Below are 17,638 nucleotides of genomic sequence, written 5' to 3'. Positions count from 1 at the left end.
CAAGGAAGGTATTGAAAAATTATATAAATGTTCTACTTTATTGATTTAAATTGTTTTTTTAATTTTTGTTTGAAGTTTTGTAATCTATGTTAAAGTTGCCCTCTTGTTAATCAATTAGTTGTTTGTTGAGTTACTAATCAAGTTTAATTTAAAAATTGTAGGGGAAGAGGCAAGCCTAGAAAAACTCCATGAGATAAAGAGATCCATGTTAAGGCAAACTTCTTTTGCTTCTACTTGAGTCTCTTATGCTCGCTAATTGCATGGTTATAAATGATACTTATATAATCTATTTTTTTGTTAATGTTGCGAGGTTTGGCTACAAATATTGGAGCTTTTATGATTGTAATAGACTCCATTTTGATATTTGGTTTGCAAACATGTTCATGATCACATGTTAAACTTTTTAATGGTTAGTAAACATTTTGTGAACATGTTGATGTGTTTGTATGGTTATAAATGATACTCATATAATCTATTTTTGTTAATGTTGCAGGTTTGGCTACAAATATTGGAGCTTTATGATTGTAATAGACTCCATTATGATATTTTGTTGTAAACATGTTCATGTCAATATGTTTTAGCAAACATTTCGTGAACATGTTGATGTGTTTGTATGGTTTGGTTATAAATGATGTTTATATAATCTATTTTTGTTGATGTTGTCAGTTTGGCTACAAATATTAGAGCTTTATGATTGTAATAGACTCCATTTTGATATTTGGTTGCAAACATGTTCATGTGAACATGTAAAGGTTAGCAAACATTTTATGAACATAGTGATGTGTTTGTATGATTAGCTTTTATGATTGTAATAGACTCCATTTTGATAATTTTTTAACTATTTTAAATTTTAGATTTTTAAAGGGGTTATTCATAAATGGTCATTTTACAATAAATTTTTTTTTTCAAGGGTATATACATGTAGATCAATATATTTAATGGTGTATTTCTCATTTAGGTTATTATCAAAATTAAAATTTTGGGGTATATTTGGAAGTATAAATAGGATGATATAATTGCACATAAAAAATAAAATTTTTAACTATTTTAAATTTCAGATTTTTAAAGGGGGTATTCATAAATGGTCATTTTACAATAAATTTTTTTTCAAGGGTATATATGAAAAGGGTATAATGGTCATTTTATATATTTGCTGTTTGTTAACTGATGGTTTTTCAACTAATTTGAACCCCAGGGGTATATACGCAATTCAATTGGTTATTCAGGGGTATGTATGCAATTATCTTTTATTCAAGGGCAAATATGCAATTTCAAAATTATTCAAGGGTACACCTGCAAAAAACCCTAAAAAAAAACTGTTTGCTTTCTTTTCTTTACCACCCTCCAAATCTCTCTAATTATTTCTAAGACTCCCTCCAAATTATATTTAGGTTCTTATATAATTTTTTGTGAGAGTTTAAATCACATGTAAAAGCATATTTTGAAGAATATAAATAATGATTATATACTAGTAGTCCTAACTTCACGTATGCTCAGATATGACCCCCACTTGCTCCATAAAGATTTGTGTACTTTTATTTTTTTTAACAGCTTTGCTGATCATTTTGTTAAAAAAAAATTATTTATTAATTTATTTAAAATATATGAACATTAAATATATTTTTTAAAATTAACAATATTTTTATAACTTAAAAAATAAATCATATTCAACATCACATTCTATTAAATCATATTTTAAATAAAAATAAATTTAAAATTTTAATATAAATTTAGATTACCAATTAATTTTAAACAATTTTTTAATTTAAAAAGTTAAAATTTATAAATAAAAATGACGGGAAAAAATATTATTAGATGCCTGTATGTATTTATAATTTTAAATTTTTAAAATGCTGGATAGCAGTCTGAATTCTTAACTATATATTCATATTTTTATATTTTTAATACTATATTAATTTATATATATATATATATTTTTTTTTTTAATTTATTTTATTGTATAAAGAACATAGAAGAAAATTTTTTGTGATACGGTGAAAAATAAAACTCATAAAATAATTTATAAGGGCTAATATAAATTAAATATTTTTTTTATTTGTAATAAATTTTTTTAATATTAAAACTCATAAAATATTAATTAGTTTGCGCTCCAAGGTATTGAGGCGAGGTGGACGTTGTTGAAGATGTTGTGCAGTTTCCTTTTGTTTTGATATTTTGTGGATTTCTTTCTGGTTTGATTTGTAAATTATTCTTTGCAAGATCTACGATTGTATCCGCACTCGTGATAGTGAAGTGAGTTTTTAAAATGGTTAGCGCCAACAAAACGTTGTCCGACATGCAATGACAAAACTTTAAAATTATCTAACGAGGAAGAAAGGCCTACTAAACCGTTATGATGGCCCTGAGGTGAAACAGATACGCTCGTAGAATCTGAATACCTACTAAAATCATTTATGTTTAAATAGAACCTGGATAAATTTAAACATGGACATAACATTTTAAACATAACTTGATAAATTTAAACGGAAACATTTCTGTTTAAACAAAAAGCTATATAATTTTAAACAAAAACAGGGACATGACAATGATAGCTGAGAGAAAACATAAGTTTTAAGTGGAAACTGAGATAATTAATCAATAATTAACTTGTGCAACTATGTTTTTGTTTAAATATCATCGTTTCGTTTTATATTTGCGTTTATTTATGAAAACGATTTTCATAAATAACGAGCAAAATGTACAATAATATGCGATAGTTTGTGGCAAATATATATAACGAATATAAGTTGTCTGTTACAGGGCTTTTAGCGTCACGCCCTTGGCGCGGGAGTGACAAGGCCAAGTGAAGCCGGGAGTGGTTATTCCATTCCCTTAGACCGTTTTGCAGCACGTCTGTACGGTCGGATATTTTACTCGGGCATGATCTGGTTTCGTGACCGAGAGCGGAGTAGCGACCCGCTCAACTACCAAGACATAGAGAATATCGATCATCATCCGTATAGGCATACGCGTACGGGCGGAGACTGTCTCTCGATCAGCATGGGCGATTATCGAGACATCCGGGGCGGATGCGCAGCAATTATCTGGCACTGCGGACAGACGGAAGACAAGAGTGGGAAACACATAGTGATGACGGACCCCGGCTATTCGGACTTTAGCCATTGGATGGGGGAACACGTTTCGTCTTCTTCCATTCGGCCATGGAATTCATGGGAATGCGGCCGTCTCTTTGCCCTTGGCCAAGATGCCATTCTTTGGCTATATAAAGGGGCCTTCCTCTCCTTGGATGAGCATCCTCACATCCTCAAATCCTCCATTTCTCATTCTCATCTCCTCTCCTCACTTGAGAGAGTTTCTCTTGTAACACTAGGAGCCCGGAGTGCTCTTAGGAGGAGAGTGTCTTGGGTGGTTGTAATAGCTTCCATTCATCAATAGAGAGTTTAAGCCTTTCTCTCTTATCCTTGTGTCTTGCTATACTTTGTGTGCGTGTCCTTGGGCTGGTGTAGGTTTTTGCACCAACGAGAGCAGACTGACTTGTGATTGCGCACAAGTGCCGCACGGAGGAGTCTTGAAAGTTGTCACGCCGACAAGCCCCGTGTCATTGTCCTCTATGCTTAGTTGGTGACATTTTTTTTGCAAGATCTACGATTGTGTCCGCACTCGTGGTAGTGAAATGAGTTTTTTAAATGGTTAGCGCCTACAAAACATTGTCCGACATGCAATGACAAATCTTCAAATTGATCTAATGAGTAAGGAAGGCCTACTAAACCGTCAGGATGACCCTGAGATGGAACGGATACGCTTGTAGAATCCGAATATCTACTAAAATCATTTCTGTTTAAACAGAAACTGGATAAATTTAAACATAAACATAACATTTTGAATATAAACTTGGTAAATTTAAACAGAAACATTTATGTTTAAACAAAAAACGGTATAATTTTAAACGGGAACAGGGATATGACAAGGATAGCTGAGAAAAAACATAAGTTTTAAGCGGAAACTGGGATAATTAATCAATAATTAACTTGTATAACTATGTTTCTGTTTAAATATCATCGTTTCATTTTAAGTTTGTGTTTATTTATGGAAACAATTTTCATAAATAATAAGCAAAATGTACAATAATATGCGATAGTTTGTGGCAAATATATGTAACGAATATAAGTTGTCCTCTATGCTTAGTTGGCGATATTTTTTTGCAAGATCTACGATTGTGTCCGCACTCGTGGTAGTGAAGTGAGTTTTTTAAATGATTAGTGCCTACAAAACGTTGTCCTACATGCAATGACAAAACTTTAAATTGATCTAATGAGTAAGGAATTTCTACTAAACCGTCAGGATGGCTCTAAGGTGGAACGGATACGCTCGTAGAATCCGAATATCTACTAAAATCATTTCTGTATAAACAGAAACTGGATAAATTTAAACAGAGACATAACATTTTAAATAGAAACTTGATAAATTTAAATGGAAACATTTCTGTTTACACAAAAACTTAAAAAGAATGTAGAAAATGTATGCAAAAAAGTTTATCATGATGTGTTTTTCCACGATTTTCAAGGGCAATAATGGAATTTCATAACATGGAACCAGTCCTAGTGACATGCAGGAGTAAAAAAAAAGTAAAATAATAAAAGAAGAGTTGTATGAGGTATTCAAAACTCACAAGAGTTATTTGGGAAGTTTTGAAATTATCGATGGTAAACAGTAACTTTCCCTTCAATATTTGGTCTGAAATGAGCAAGAATCCCCGGCTCCTTATCACTTCCCTCGCTAGCGGGAACACCACCGCCTTCGTTTTTCATCCATATTGGATCTCCGGTTCCCGGCGAGCGGTGGCACTCGAGGGAACTTCGAAGGAGAGAAAGGGAGATGGTGGCTCTAGCCGGGAACGGCCTGGCCAGGATGCTGGCAGCGCTGGCGGCGGCGCTCTTCATCCGCTTCATCACTAGCCCTGGCCCTGCACTGCCTCCGCCTAACGATGACCCGGAATCCGGCTCCACCGATATCAACGGTGATGAGGAGGAATCCACTGGAGAGGTCTCTCCGGTGACCATACGCTGGAACCGCATCACCTGTTTCATCTCCGACAAGCGTGGGAAATCAGTGAGCTGCTTTTTATCTCTATTGGAAATTAGATTGCAATCAAGCACTAAAAAGAAAGTCTTCCGTCAATTATGTTCTTCTGTCATAGAAAAAGAGGAAGGCTTAACAAGCATTGATGTCTAAGGATTTCTAATGTTTGATTTTAGATTGTGTGTAGAGAAAAGAAGAAATTGTGAGACAAATTTGTCTCCTTGATTGGTGAATTTCTTATTATATCACTTTCTTGTTTTTCATTTAAAATCAATTATGTTTAATATTAGTTTCTCCTTGGGTAGCATTGGTTTGTAATTGAAAGGGAAATACTTGAAATTTTCGATATTGTTTGTTATGGAATATATACTGTGTGTATGTGTAGGTTAAATTTCTGCTAACAAATGTGAGCGGGGAGGCAAAGCCTGGAAGATTGCTTGTGATCATGGGGCCCTCGGGGTCGGGGAAGACCACATTGCTGAATGTCCTTGCAGGACAGCTTGCAGCTTCAACCCGGCTGAGTCTTTCAGGACATTTAGATGTTAATGACAAGCCTAGATCAAGCAGAACTTATAAGTACGCCATTGAAGGATTGGGTCATGATATTGTTTTACACTGGTTACATGATGAACCTCTGCTTTTTTCAGGATTGCTTATGTGAGACAAGAGGACCTTTTCTTTTCACAATTGACAGTCCGAGAGACACTCTCACTTGCTGCTGAACTGCAGCTTCCAGATATAACTTCTCCAGAGATGAGAGATGAGTATGTTGGGAAACTATTATTCCGAATGGGCTTGGTAAGCCTTAGTAGTTCAACTAACCTATTGAAATGTTTTCAACTAGCACCACTGAGACGTGTATTTTTTGGAAATTCTATATAATTGATAAATATGGTACTTCATTGCTTGTTCTATGTTTTGATGCATGCTGTATCTTTTATTCATTTTTCACATGAATTTGTGTTTTAAGATCAACTGTGCCGATTCAATTGTTGGTGATGCCAAAGTTCGTGGAATAAGTGGCGGTGAAAAGAAACGACTGTCACTTGCTTGTGAATTGATTGCAAGTCCCTCTGTCATATTTGCAGATGAACCAACAACAGGTGCATGGCATGCGTACTATTCCTTTATGTTTTGAGTAGTTCATCTACATGAAATTGTGCATCTTTGACAGGAAAGAATTTGTGCTTTAAATATCATCTCAGTTTATGTGAATATTACCTTCTGTTCTCCCTCACCCTGTTTTATATTCTTATTGATGGAGGAGAAATGTTCATGTAGGTCTGGATGCATTTCAGGCAGAGAGGGTTATGGAGACTCTTCGGCAACTTGCCCAAGAGGGACATACTGTGATTTGCTCCATACACCAGCCCAGAGGTTCAATATACAGTAAATTTGATGACATTGTGCTATTATCTGAAGGTTCAGTTGTTTATGCCGGTCCTGCAAAAGAAGAGCCTTTGTTATATTTCTCTAAATTTGGGTAGGCCCTCCCATCCTTGTAGCATAATTGTCTCAATAGCTTCTAACCCCTTTGTTGTGTATTTGAATGACATCTCATTCAATTTACATTTTGAAATTCCTAAATACCTCCATCTTTAAGGGAGCTGTCTTTGAGAAAAATTAGGATAATCAGAAGTATGGCTGCTTTGGCAACTTAATAGTCATGATATGCCTTAACTATAGGAAGACTAGGATAAATATTTATCAAGTTTGAGTTTGGTTTATATGCAGTAAACAGTTAGGCGAACAATCCTTTTGCTCCTTTTCATCCCTTTGTTTTCTCCTTGGATTTCATTTTACTGCCCTGTGCTTTGCTTTATATCAATTAGATGATTATAACTTTCCAAAATGCAAGCTATAGATCTGAGTGCTGCAAAATATTTTGTGAACCATTTAGGAGAATAACCTACAACTTCATGCATCCTTGTTAACACCTAGGTTTTGTCTTGGAGGCTCATTGCTTGTTCTGATCTTAAATTGAATTCTGTTATTTATCAGGTATCAGTGTCCTGACCATGTGAACCCGGCTGAATTTTTGGCAGACCTAATATCAGTTGACTATAGCTCTGCAGAAACTGTGCATCTATCCCAGAAAAGGATTGATGATCTTATTGAAGCGTTCTCTAATCATGCCCCTGTCATACAATGTGTGAGTCCAGTTGGGGAGTCGAAGGAGTATACCCTTCCAAAAAGATATGGGAAAAAAACTATAGTGAAGCGGAAACAAGGTTGGTGGAGGCAGTTTTGGTTGCTTCTTAAACGTGCATGGATGCAGGTATACAATTCGATGAATTTCTACTTTAAGTTCATCTTACTATTTGTGCTTTGTGTGGCAAGTCGTATTGTTATTTCCTATTCTCTTTGGATTACTCTCTTTGCCGAATCACATCCCACTGTTATGCTCAGGCTTTGCGTGATGGCCCCACAAACAAGGTGAGGGCAAGAATGTCTGTTGCATCCGCTGTTATATTTGGATCCGTCTTTTGGCGAATGGGAAAAACTCAAGCATCAATCCAAGACAGAATGGGGCTTCTTCAGGCATGCAAAATCTCAACCCTTAATCACCTTCACATAATTATTTATATTGACAAAATACATGTTTAGTGTATAAATAAATTATCCATTGCAATGATAATCCATTTCTCGTTACAATATTATGTTATTTTTTAATGGATAACAACATCTTGGAATGACAATTGGGGCGAGTTTAGCATTTAAAATCACAACTTCTTTACTCAATAAGTTACTTAATGTTACATGTGAACAAGAGGGATGAACTCTTTAGGTCCTTTGTTATACTGACATTTCAATCTGGTCTGCAATGATTATGCAATATGAACAAGTAGTCCAGCGTTTGACCTTAATCTTTGTATATTATGATATAGGTGGCTGCTATTAATACTGCAATGGCAGCGCTAACAAAGACCGTAGGTGTGTTTGCCAAGGAGCGGGCAATAGTTGATAGAGAACGGGCCAAGGGGTCCTATACACTGGGGCCGTATCTTTTGTCTAAATTGATTGCTGAAATTCCCATTGGAGCAGCATTCCCTCTAGTATTTGGGACAATTCTCTACCCCATGGCTCGTCTCAATCCTACATTCTCAAGGTTCGTTTTCTAATGTTTTTTAACACAAAAAAAAAAATAATAATAATAATCATTTATTCAGCAGCAACTTGGAATATTTGATTTCTATAATTTTCTTTTAAATGAAAATGAATACTCAGATCTTCAACATGGAAACTAATCATGTTTTACTAGTCAATGCTAAAATGAAATCCAATATGAAATTCAGGTTTGCAAAGTTTTGCGGCATCGTGACAGCTGAATCTTTTGCTGCATCTGCCATGGGTCTCTCTGTAGGAGCTATGGTTCCTACAACTGAAGCAGCAATGGCTCTGGGACCGTCTCTCATGACTGTTTTCATTGTCTTCGGAGGCTATTATGTCAATGCTGAAAACACACCTGTGGTCTTCAGATGGATTCCTCAAGTATCTCTAATACGATGGTAAGTTCCAAATTCGACATTTCCCGACCCCCAATACATTCTCCAATGTTTAACAAGTGAATGCTGCATACATTTCAGGGCCTTTCAGGGACTTTGCCTCAATGAGTTCCATGGCCTTCAGTTCGAGCAACAAAATTCATTCGACATTCAGACTGGAGAACAGGTACACAATGATCATTGTAATCGAGAAACAACCGAAAGTAATATAGATACACTAGATAACATCGAAGAATTTTGTTTTTTATTAACAGGCATTGGAGAGGCTTTCCTTTGGAAACAGCAGCATTAAGGACACAATGGTGGCACAAGGAAGGATTCTAATGTTTTGGTATTGGACTACTTACCTTCTTCTCCAGAAGAACAAACCAAAATACCAGCAACTTCAAGCTCCCCCGCCTGAACAACATCAGCAATATCATAATAATTACTGAAACTATTTAGTACTTTAATCGTCGACATGATGTAATTTTATGGAAGTTATAATAGTTTAATTACTAGCAGAACTGATTGTTCCAACTTCCAAGCAATCAAGATCCAGTTTAGTTGTAATTTCAGATTTAAATTTTGTAAACTTCGTCACAAGTTATGTTATATGCCAAAAATTTTATAAGTTTTTGACTCCTTTGCCATTGTTAATTAGACATAAACAGAAAACAGAATGCATGGTTCATTTAGAAAATTTAATCAGAAATAAGAATTATTATAATAACTGACAGTTATATAGAGTTTTTTTCCCAGAAGCTTCAACAAAATCAAGTTTGAAGTTAATTCCAAGAACGTACATAAAAATGTCTTCTGTCAATAAAATAAAATATTCTTTCCAGAAGGTGAACGTTTTATTGAACAACAACTGAGAATTGGTCTATATATGAACTTTAGAGTACAATCAGGGAAACAACTCCACCACCACCTTTTCAAAGTCAATATCATTAACAAATCCTCATCAACTCATGAAAACAGAAACAACACATTACTTGTACATAAATTATATCATAATCAAAGTCAAATAACAGTATCTCAAGATCTCTTTTTCTCTCCAATAAATAAATAAATTAATATATAAATCATAACTAAGTAAATAGGAAGTTTCCAACTGATTTCCAACCTTGCTTATTCTATTCTCTTAACTAACCGACCACACACGTCTTCATTTTCAACTTCAACTTCAACTTCCAACTTACTTCCCTCCAAATTCAGTATAAATAAACCCATGCACACACAAACATCATCTTCAATTTTGTTCATCTTCCAAACATAACTTACCCATTAATCATGACAACTACCGCATTGCCAGTCTCCGGCCACCGCTTTCCTAGCCTCAGCCTTTCGAAGCCTCGCCGGAGCTCTCTTCGGTGTGCCTTCAACTCAAACTCCGGAGGCGGGCTTGTCGATGAAAACATGATAGTTTTGAGGAAAAGAATTCATGAGATGAAGATGCAAGAAAGAAACTATGAACCTCCAAAAAATTGGATGGAGTGGGAGAAGAAGTATTACACCAATTATGAGTCTGATGTTTGTGAAGTTGTAGGCATGTTGCAGTCCATTTTGATGAACACTAGGCCATGTGTTGCAATTGGCTTCATGTTCTTCATTCTTTTCAGCTTGCCCACTTCTTGTATTTTGATTTTTGTTTCTTTGTTTAATGTTTCAAAGTCCATTATTTGATTATCATTTCAAGTCATTAATCTTAATGGAATTTATTAAGGAATAAATAAATGATTCAATTCAACTAACATTAACTGTTTCATAGCTGTGAGTTTCTTCTTCACGTGATGTTTTTAGATATTTTATTTTAGGTGATGATTTATTGGTGATAAGTAATTTATAATATTTAATTTCACGAGTGTCATGAGGCATGCACCGGCTAAAAACGTCAGATAAGACTCACCAACCTTTTTTTTTAAAAAAAAAAATAAATTATTGCCTTTTTTTTTTGTCATAGTAGTTAAAGAAGTATCATTATAGTTCCCAAGGTTTGCTAGAATTAATCAAATATTTATTTAAATTATAATAACAAGATATTTATATCAATTATACATATAAATATATATATATATATTATGAATGCCAAAATTTTAATAATATACTCCCTTCCGTCTTTTTTACTTGTACATTTTAATTAATTTACATTAGTTAAAAAAATCAATTAAAATAAGTTGATAATTTAAAATTTATAAAAAAAATTATATTAATTTTCTAAAATTACTTTTAATTAAAATATAATTTAATAAGTTATGCATTTGAATATAATTTATTAAAAATATTAAAGAACATTAAATATAAAAAATAAATTTTAAAAATAATATTTAATATTATATAAATTTTTTAAAATGAATAATTAAAAAAAGAAAAAAAATCTAAAACAAGACAAATAAAAATACCAAAAAAATATTATTTTTACAATAAAATATTCATTTAGACGGTATATTATATAGTTTTATCAAGTGGATAAAGCAGAGGCATGCATGGACTTTCTAAATATACTAGACACCCTCACTTTATGGCAGGGGTTCAAACCTAGGATCTCACTCACAAGTATCGAACCACCGAACCCGGTAACATGTGTTATGTAATAATCTCGCTATGAAGATTAATTTTAAATAATAATAATAATAATAATAATAATAATAATAATAATAATAAAGATAACGGATCCAAACCCGAATCCGAATTGCAGCCCGGATCCGAACTTGGGTATCCCCGACGGTTTACTCGAGAAAACCATCAACAAGAGAGATTCCCACTTGCGCGCTGTGCTCTCGAGCCCTCACACTCTCCTCCCAATCCTCAGCCCCCTCTCAACCCTCGCTCCAAATCCTCTTTGATTCTCGTTAATGCGCTTCTAATCACGCCATGTTCAATCTAAGGTGAGTTTTTCTCCGATTCAATCCGATCCCTCTATCAGTTCTCATCACCATCGCTTTGATCTTTGGAAAAGCTTGAGATTGATCCCAATTTGTATTTAGGGGTCTTTGGAGACGCCATAGGAGGAAAGTTTTTGTAGCTGTTGGTGTGTTTGGAGGTAGCTATGCGCTTTACAAGCTCTATCAAGCTCACAGCGCTAGGGTTCTTTATTTGGAGGATGAGCGCCGTGTTGACGAGCTCATCAAGACCCAGTAATCATCTTTTGGATTTTTTTGATTTTTTTTTTTTTGTTTAATTTGGTGTTGTTTTGATTGGGTTTGCTTTTTGGATGGTAAGATTGCAGCAGCATTTTGAGAGTATTCAGAGAATTTCGGATACGACGACGTTGCCATATGCTATGCATTACTTGAGGTCTCGGATGTTGGAGGAGCTTGATCTTTCGGCTATTACTGATAGGTTGATGCAGGGGAAGGAGCAGCCTAGTAGTTTGACTGCAAAGGAGAAGCTTGAGTTGTGGGAGCAGCTCAAAAATCTAAGTGTGTGCCTTTTCTAATGCTAGTGTTAATTGTTTGTGAGGGATGTTCATCTTGTACTGATTTGGTTTGTTGTTGTTTGTGACAATTAGGTTTCACAAAGACTGTCTCTTCCTTGTGGGCAATGACGATGCTTTGTTTGTATGTGAGGGTTCAGGTCAACATTTTAGGTAGACATCTTTATGTAGAAACAGCTCGTGGTTTGGGAAGCTCACAATTGCTGGTAAGTGCTTTCTGTTTTTCTTTGTCAGAGTGAATTTGCTTTTTTTTTGCACTTAAGCAAACATATGAGGATTATTCTGTTGCATTTCTCTTTACTGGAGCATTCTGCTCATATTTAGTTGCTATGTTTCATGTGCAGTATTGCATTATCTACGTTTGTATAGAATTGAGTGAAGAATGTGAATGTGATTATTATGTTTGCTGTTTATGATGCTTAAGTTTGTCAAGAGATCCCGTTAATGTATATTACTCTGCCCTTAATGATATTTTAGTAGATGGTTGTTGACAGCCTTTAAATGCATAAATTTTGGATGTATTGTGTTATAATTGTTTGATGTGCTTTGGTTGGCTATGTAATTTCTGCATTAAGACTTTGCATGTGCAATTATTAATTTGTACGGGCAGGATCATGGTGGTGTGTATACCTTAACTGCCCGCTCCAATAAGCATGTCTTCATATAGGATTTTCCAAATCTAAGATGTCATATTCATCTTCATGACTTGAGGCCTGGGACAATCATACAGCATACTAGTGATATTTGAAGGTACTGATTTCTGCATCATGACATCACAATAACAACCAAACATTGTTATTGTACAAAGTTGGAAGAATGATTTTTTTCCCCTGACGATAATAGTTAGAAGTTTAATTACGACAGCAACCCTTGGATTTCTCAACAATGTCGAGTGAAGCCTTAAGACAAATTACAAAAGATAAATTAAAGCAATGGTAGTATCCTAATTAAAACAACGCAACAATACCATCTAGACTCAATAGCTATGATCTAATATTTGCATATGCTTAACTGTAATGTTTTGCTGTGTGTGTATCACATGTTTTTTGAGTTGGTTTTCCTATCTTTATTTTTTTCAGGACAAGGAAGACTCTTTAAATAGCCATGGCCAACAAGAATTTCTTGGAACTGCAGATTTTCTTTCCACGTATGGTGTTACCTCATTGATTTCAAGCATGCAAAATGCTGTGGTGGATGTTATGAAAGAGTAAGAAGTTAATCGAGTCATAACTTCATAGGATCTAAGAGGCATGTTTAGGGTTGTTTTCATTAGGTGTATCAACCCCCTTAACAAAAAAAAAAGTGGTTTTTTATTGGAGCTACATTTTTTTTTTTTCTGCACATTCTTTTTGAAATTTTCCCTGTGCACACGCATGCTAAACATTAACTTCTTTATATTAAATTCCCATTGACATTGGTGTCATATTTTTTTCTTTTTTTTTTATAATCAATTCTATTCATCTGCGTTGGCCGAATGCATTTGTTATTGGAATGTTAGATGTTTTTTTAAGGATTAATGGGATTTTTTGACATTCAATAAAATACAGAAAGCAGCTGAAGGATCTCTTCCGTGTGGCCCAACTGCGTGAAACAATCACTAGGATATTGGAGTCATTTATGGGCTTTGATGATTCAAATCACTGGCTGAGCTACTTGTTACCTGAAGATGCCACTACATACAGGCAGCTCATGGCAGTGTCTTCCAATGGATCTGGCAATTCTTCTTTTTTCATGGACATTAGCAAACTTGAAAAACTTATGGGGGAGACTCGTGCAGTGCTATCAAGGTATATTTTTCTGGGTCTTTGGGTTTACAAAATTTAAAGTTTTATGAACATATATAATTTTACATGTGACCAACTTGAGCTGACATATGGTATTAACCGTGAAGAAAGCTGTGTCCTATGGCCTACATTAACTATACTTCTGCATATTTCCAGGATTATCTTTTCTCTAAGTTAATTCTACTCAGGATAAGTTATGAGAATGGCCAAGCTTAAATTTTTCTTCCACTGCTAGCTTACCCTTATAGATTGGTATTTGTCATCATTTTAGAAGCCAGCTCTCCATAGAAGATGGCTTCTTGTTCTTTCATATTATTTAACTTCTGTTTGTCATCTGTTCCTTGTATTTACATCTGTTATTTGCTGCATTTAATTGATCGAATCAATATTTACTTGCATGATGACCTAGAATAAACTTGAGAACATATCACACAGATGGTGGTTAGTGGTTATTTGCCATATAGTTGATGAACATCATATGCTTGCAAAACCATTTCTTTCACACATTATCTATGGTTTTATACAATTGGCTTCGTCTATGCATTTTACAAACTCCCAAGGTTTTTTTATAACATGGAATCTATTCTCTTACAGTCCTGATTTTCGGAACATTGCCATGTTATCCTTGAGAAAAATGGTAGACATGCTGATGGAGGACATTGCCTCAAGTTTCAATTCAACCAGTTCATCTGAAGTTCCCTTGGCCAGACTCCTTCCTAGAGTTGCACAAATTGGTTCTCCAATGCTTGAAGATCCAACCAACAACAAGTTCATCCATGCCATTCAGAGTTCCCCAGAAGTTGAACTTTTTTACACACTACTCTATTCCAACATGCCACCCGGATTCTGAAGCATCTCACATGAAATGTTAAAGAAAAAACCAAAAAAGGAAAAAAAAGGGAACCACCTTATTCAAGGCACTGTGACACTCAGATTAGTGACAATTTAAGGTCTTTAATTGTATTTTAAGTCTTGTTTCAAGTCACATATAGTTTGATTATTATTAAGATAGTTTGACAAAAATTCTTTGTTTGCTTCTCTAGGATGATAGATTTGGGTTTGTAATCATGTTTTGGCCACTCTGTAGCTTTAAAGAGATGTTCTTTGTCATTAATTGTGTACCTTTAATTATTTCCCTATGTAGACAGGTGTTGGAATCTTGTAATATTTTTATATAAGATTGTCAAATTTTCTTTGTATTATCTATATATATATATTTTTTTTTCTTTATGGGAAAATTATTCATTGATTAGTTGTGTTTCTCAAAATTTGAGTAATAATTAATTCTGATATGTATTATTTATTTAATGCATAAGAACCACAGCCATAATAATTAATAATAGGTAATATTTTCTACTTTAAAAAACTAATCAAAATATGCCAATGAAAATATCTTTCGGTACTTGTAATTGTTCTCTCCAAAATTTGACATTAATTGTAAAAAATTACAGAACTTAAGTAACAATCTTATAAATAAATAATGAAAAAAAATAAAAAATAATAATAATAAACTCTCCATCCGTGAGATCTTCAACTCCCAGATCCAATGATAATAATCTGCAATTAAAACAAATACTTCCACTTAATCAGAACAAAATCAAAATCAAAATCAAAAGAAACAATACAACCCATACATACCTTCCCAACGAGCAAAACACTCATCAAAGCACATGCTGATAAAATTTAGGAAAAAAAAAAAAAACTAAAAAACCAAACCATAAATAGTAAATGGAAGTAGAGTTCATTGCATATAAGAATCCAATAAAATGAGTGGACAATGGCATCCCACCAACCACTTAAGAGAAAAACCACAAAACTTCAATAGAATCATCAATAAACAAAAAACACAGTAAAAATAAATGTCAAAATAGAAACTTAAGTAAACAAAAGAAAAAATAATAAATAAAATAGAGAAGAGTTAGTCACATAAAATATAGATGTAGAGCTCCCTTCAATCCAAACAAAAGTCTGAAAGAACTAATGCAGCTCCTGAATCATGCAACCCACAAACCTATCCCAAATTAACTCCTTTAACTTCTTTCCTCTTTAGCTCTCTCTATATCTCTAGTTCTTTGTATAATAAAAAACATGGAATAGGATAGTGGAATCCATAACTCAGCAGCTCAACCAAGCTCTTTCAAGACTCTCTTTTGGACTTCAAGGAGCTCCTCTTCCAAATCCATACAACTTAACAAACCAAAATAAAACATCAAGTGATCAACAAAGCTATGTCCTTCATGTAAGTTAAAAAAAAGAAGAAGGATGAAGTATGGATACTAATAATAATAATAATAATAATAATAATAACAAGAAGAAGAAGAAGAAGAAGAGAGGTTTTGGTGTGGTTTTGAGGAGGTGTGAATTGAAGCTTAAAAATGTTTGAAAAGAAGGGGTTGAGAGGTGGAGATGATGAGGAGGATAGAGGAGAGGAGAGGTGGTGGTGGTGGTGGCCTTGGGAAGTGGCCTTGAATAAGATTCCTCTCTGAAACACTGATCACTACTCACATGGTCTTGTTTCTTCTTGGCTCTTATCCCTCTCCTCAACCTCTCCTCTCTCATCTCCTCTCTGTGTCTTTTATTTCTAACTCTTTACCCTTTGGATAACAAAGTCCTTGGTGTTGTGTCATGTGTGTTTCTTGAGTTTTGTAAGTATATTATTTCAAAAAAAAATTAAAAAAAATTATATATATATATATATATATGAGTATTTAGATGCAGTTGAAAGTAGTTCTAATTAGATGGTGGGTGAGCGTTGGAAGATCGAAAATTATATCTACGGTATAATATTATATAATACTGTAAAAAATATTATGTAAATTGTTTATTTACTGTTTATTTGGTTTGTTACGAAAGAAATCTTATTTTTTATTTTTTTTTATTCGCTTTACAGTAAATCAATTTGAGTGTATATGATAGAGCATTATTATCTTACATGTTAATCCATCTTACCTAAAATCTTTTAAGATCGTTAAATCACTGTAATTGTTATATTTGATTGTTTTTTTAATAACTTAGTTGTAGATTATAGCTTGTTGTTTTTGTAAAAAAAATTGTAGTTAATGAATTTATGTTGAATAATTTCAACTATTAATTAGTAGATTTTTTGTTAATATATTATGTGTTTGAAAATAAAATGAATTAGTGACTAGTAATAATCTAAAGGTAAAACACTCAATGTACCAATCCAACATCAACATAAAAAAATTCAGGAGATGGGAGTTTTGTTTCATTCTCAATGCACGATTGGGGTGAGTTGTATTAATAAAATTTTATTTATTTTCATTATTAAATAAATAAAAATATTTATATATATTTAAGTCATCTGTGTATTTATGTGGATAATTAATTATTAGGAATGTTTATTTACAATTATTGGATGATGATCCAACGACTATTAATTGTTCATAAAATCCAATTTCTACCTAGGATATCTCTGGATTTAGAATTTACTGTAGATGTTTATTTATCTACTATAAACATTCTTAGTAGCGGTTGAAATCCAGGGACATTTCTTATGATGGGTCCTCCATAAATTTTTTTTATAAAATGAAATATATATATATTATTTTTCCCACTTGATATGGCAAAATGTAATCCCATCGCTGCAATTTCAAGGGTAGTTCACCTAAAACAAGAAAACCCTTAAACCTAAATATTGCTCCCTTAATGGAGAACAAAAGTTTGGCATGAATAAAAGGCTCATCTTTTAATAAGATTAAGATATAACATGATACAATAAGCTGTATTTAAAAAATAAAATAAGAAAGCAATGAGAGATGCTTCTAGTTTTGAAGTCAACAATTAATACAACGCTAAAATTAAATTAAATCACTTATCCTAAACGATGATTAACTCAAAAACCTCTATTTAAATATTTAATTACGTAAATG

General features: G+C 33.5%; 2 protein-coding genes and 1 long non-coding RNA gene across 3 annotated transcripts; 2 read left to right on the top strand and 1 right to left on the bottom strand.

Annotated features, from left to right (window-relative positions):
* The first annotated feature begins 4,713 nt into the window (after nt 1-4,713).
* Nucleotides 4,714-9,159, top strand: LOC120280785 (ABC transporter G family member 7). Its single transcript, XM_039287731.1, has 11 exons — nt 4,714-5,070; nt 5,426-5,616; nt 5,688-5,838; nt 6,011-6,143; nt 6,322-6,523; nt 7,042-7,318; nt 7,450-7,581; nt 7,929-8,149; nt 8,337-8,549; nt 8,628-8,712; nt 8,801-9,159. Exons 1-11 carry the CDS (start codon nt 4,837-4,839, stop codon nt 8,978-8,980), a joined length of 2,019 nt encoding a protein of 672 aa, XP_039143665.1. The 5' UTR covers nt 4,714-4,836; the 3' UTR covers nt 8,981-9,159.
* A 2,121-nt stretch (nt 9,160-11,280) lies between these two features.
* On the top strand, nt 11,281-14,879 carry LOC120280586 (peroxisome biogenesis protein 3-1-like). The gene is made up of 7 exons (XM_039287457.1): nt 11,281-11,416; nt 11,516-11,665; nt 11,751-11,950; nt 12,040-12,170; nt 13,044-13,171; nt 13,512-13,751; nt 14,343-14,879. Exons 1-7 carry the CDS (start codon nt 11,403-11,405, stop codon nt 14,596-14,598), a joined length of 1,119 nt encoding a protein of 372 aa, XP_039143391.1. The 5' UTR covers nt 11,281-11,402; the 3' UTR covers nt 14,599-14,879.
* A 245-nt stretch (nt 14,880-15,124) lies between these two features.
* LOC120280587 lies at nt 15,125-16,371 on the bottom strand. The gene is made up of 2 exons (XR_005542364.1): nt 15,387-16,371; nt 15,125-15,305 (listed from the first exon to the last, which is right to left on the bottom strand). It is a non-coding gene; the product is annotated as an uncharacterized LOC120280587 (long non-coding RNA).
* Between the last annotated feature and the right edge of the window lie 1,267 nt (nt 16,372-17,638).

The sequence above is a fragment of the Dioscorea cayenensis genome, chromosome 17 (assembly GCF_009730915.1).
Source record: "Dioscorea cayenensis subsp. rotundata cultivar TDr96_F1 chromosome 17, TDr96_F1_v2_PseudoChromosome.rev07_lg8_w22 25.fasta, whole genome shotgun sequence".
Lineage (NCBI taxonomy): Eukaryota > Viridiplantae > Streptophyta > Magnoliopsida > Dioscoreales > Dioscoreaceae > Dioscorea > Dioscorea cayenensis.
This window is presented reverse-complemented; position numbering and strand designations above follow the sequence as displayed.

What these genes read in the sequence shown, in the direction of transcription:
- LOC120280586 (XM_039287457.1), top strand. An exon ending in GGAGCAGCTCAAAAATCTAA is followed by an intron (nt 11,951 to 12,039) that starts GTGTGTGCCTTT and finishes TGTGACAATTAG; the next exon opens with GTTTCACAAAGACTGTCTCT. An exon ending in TGGGAAGCTCACAATTGCTG is followed by an intron (nt 12,171 to 13,043) that starts GTAAGTGCTTTC and finishes TATTTTTTTCAG; the next exon opens with GACAAGGAAGACTCTTTAAA.
- LOC120280785 (XM_039287731.1), top strand. Translation starts at nt 4,837, where the DNA reads ATGGTGGCTCTAGCCGGGAACGGCCTGGCCAGGATGCTGGCAGCGCTG. An exon ending in AGATCAAGCAGAACTTATAA is followed by an intron (nt 5,617 to 5,687) that starts GTACGCCATTGA and finishes TGCTTTTTTCAG; the next exon opens with GATTGCTTATGTGAGACAAG. An exon ending in TTATATTTCTCTAAATTTGG is followed by an intron (nt 6,524 to 7,041) that starts GTAGGCCCTCCC and finishes GTTATTTATCAG; the next exon opens with GTATCAGTGTCCTGACCATG.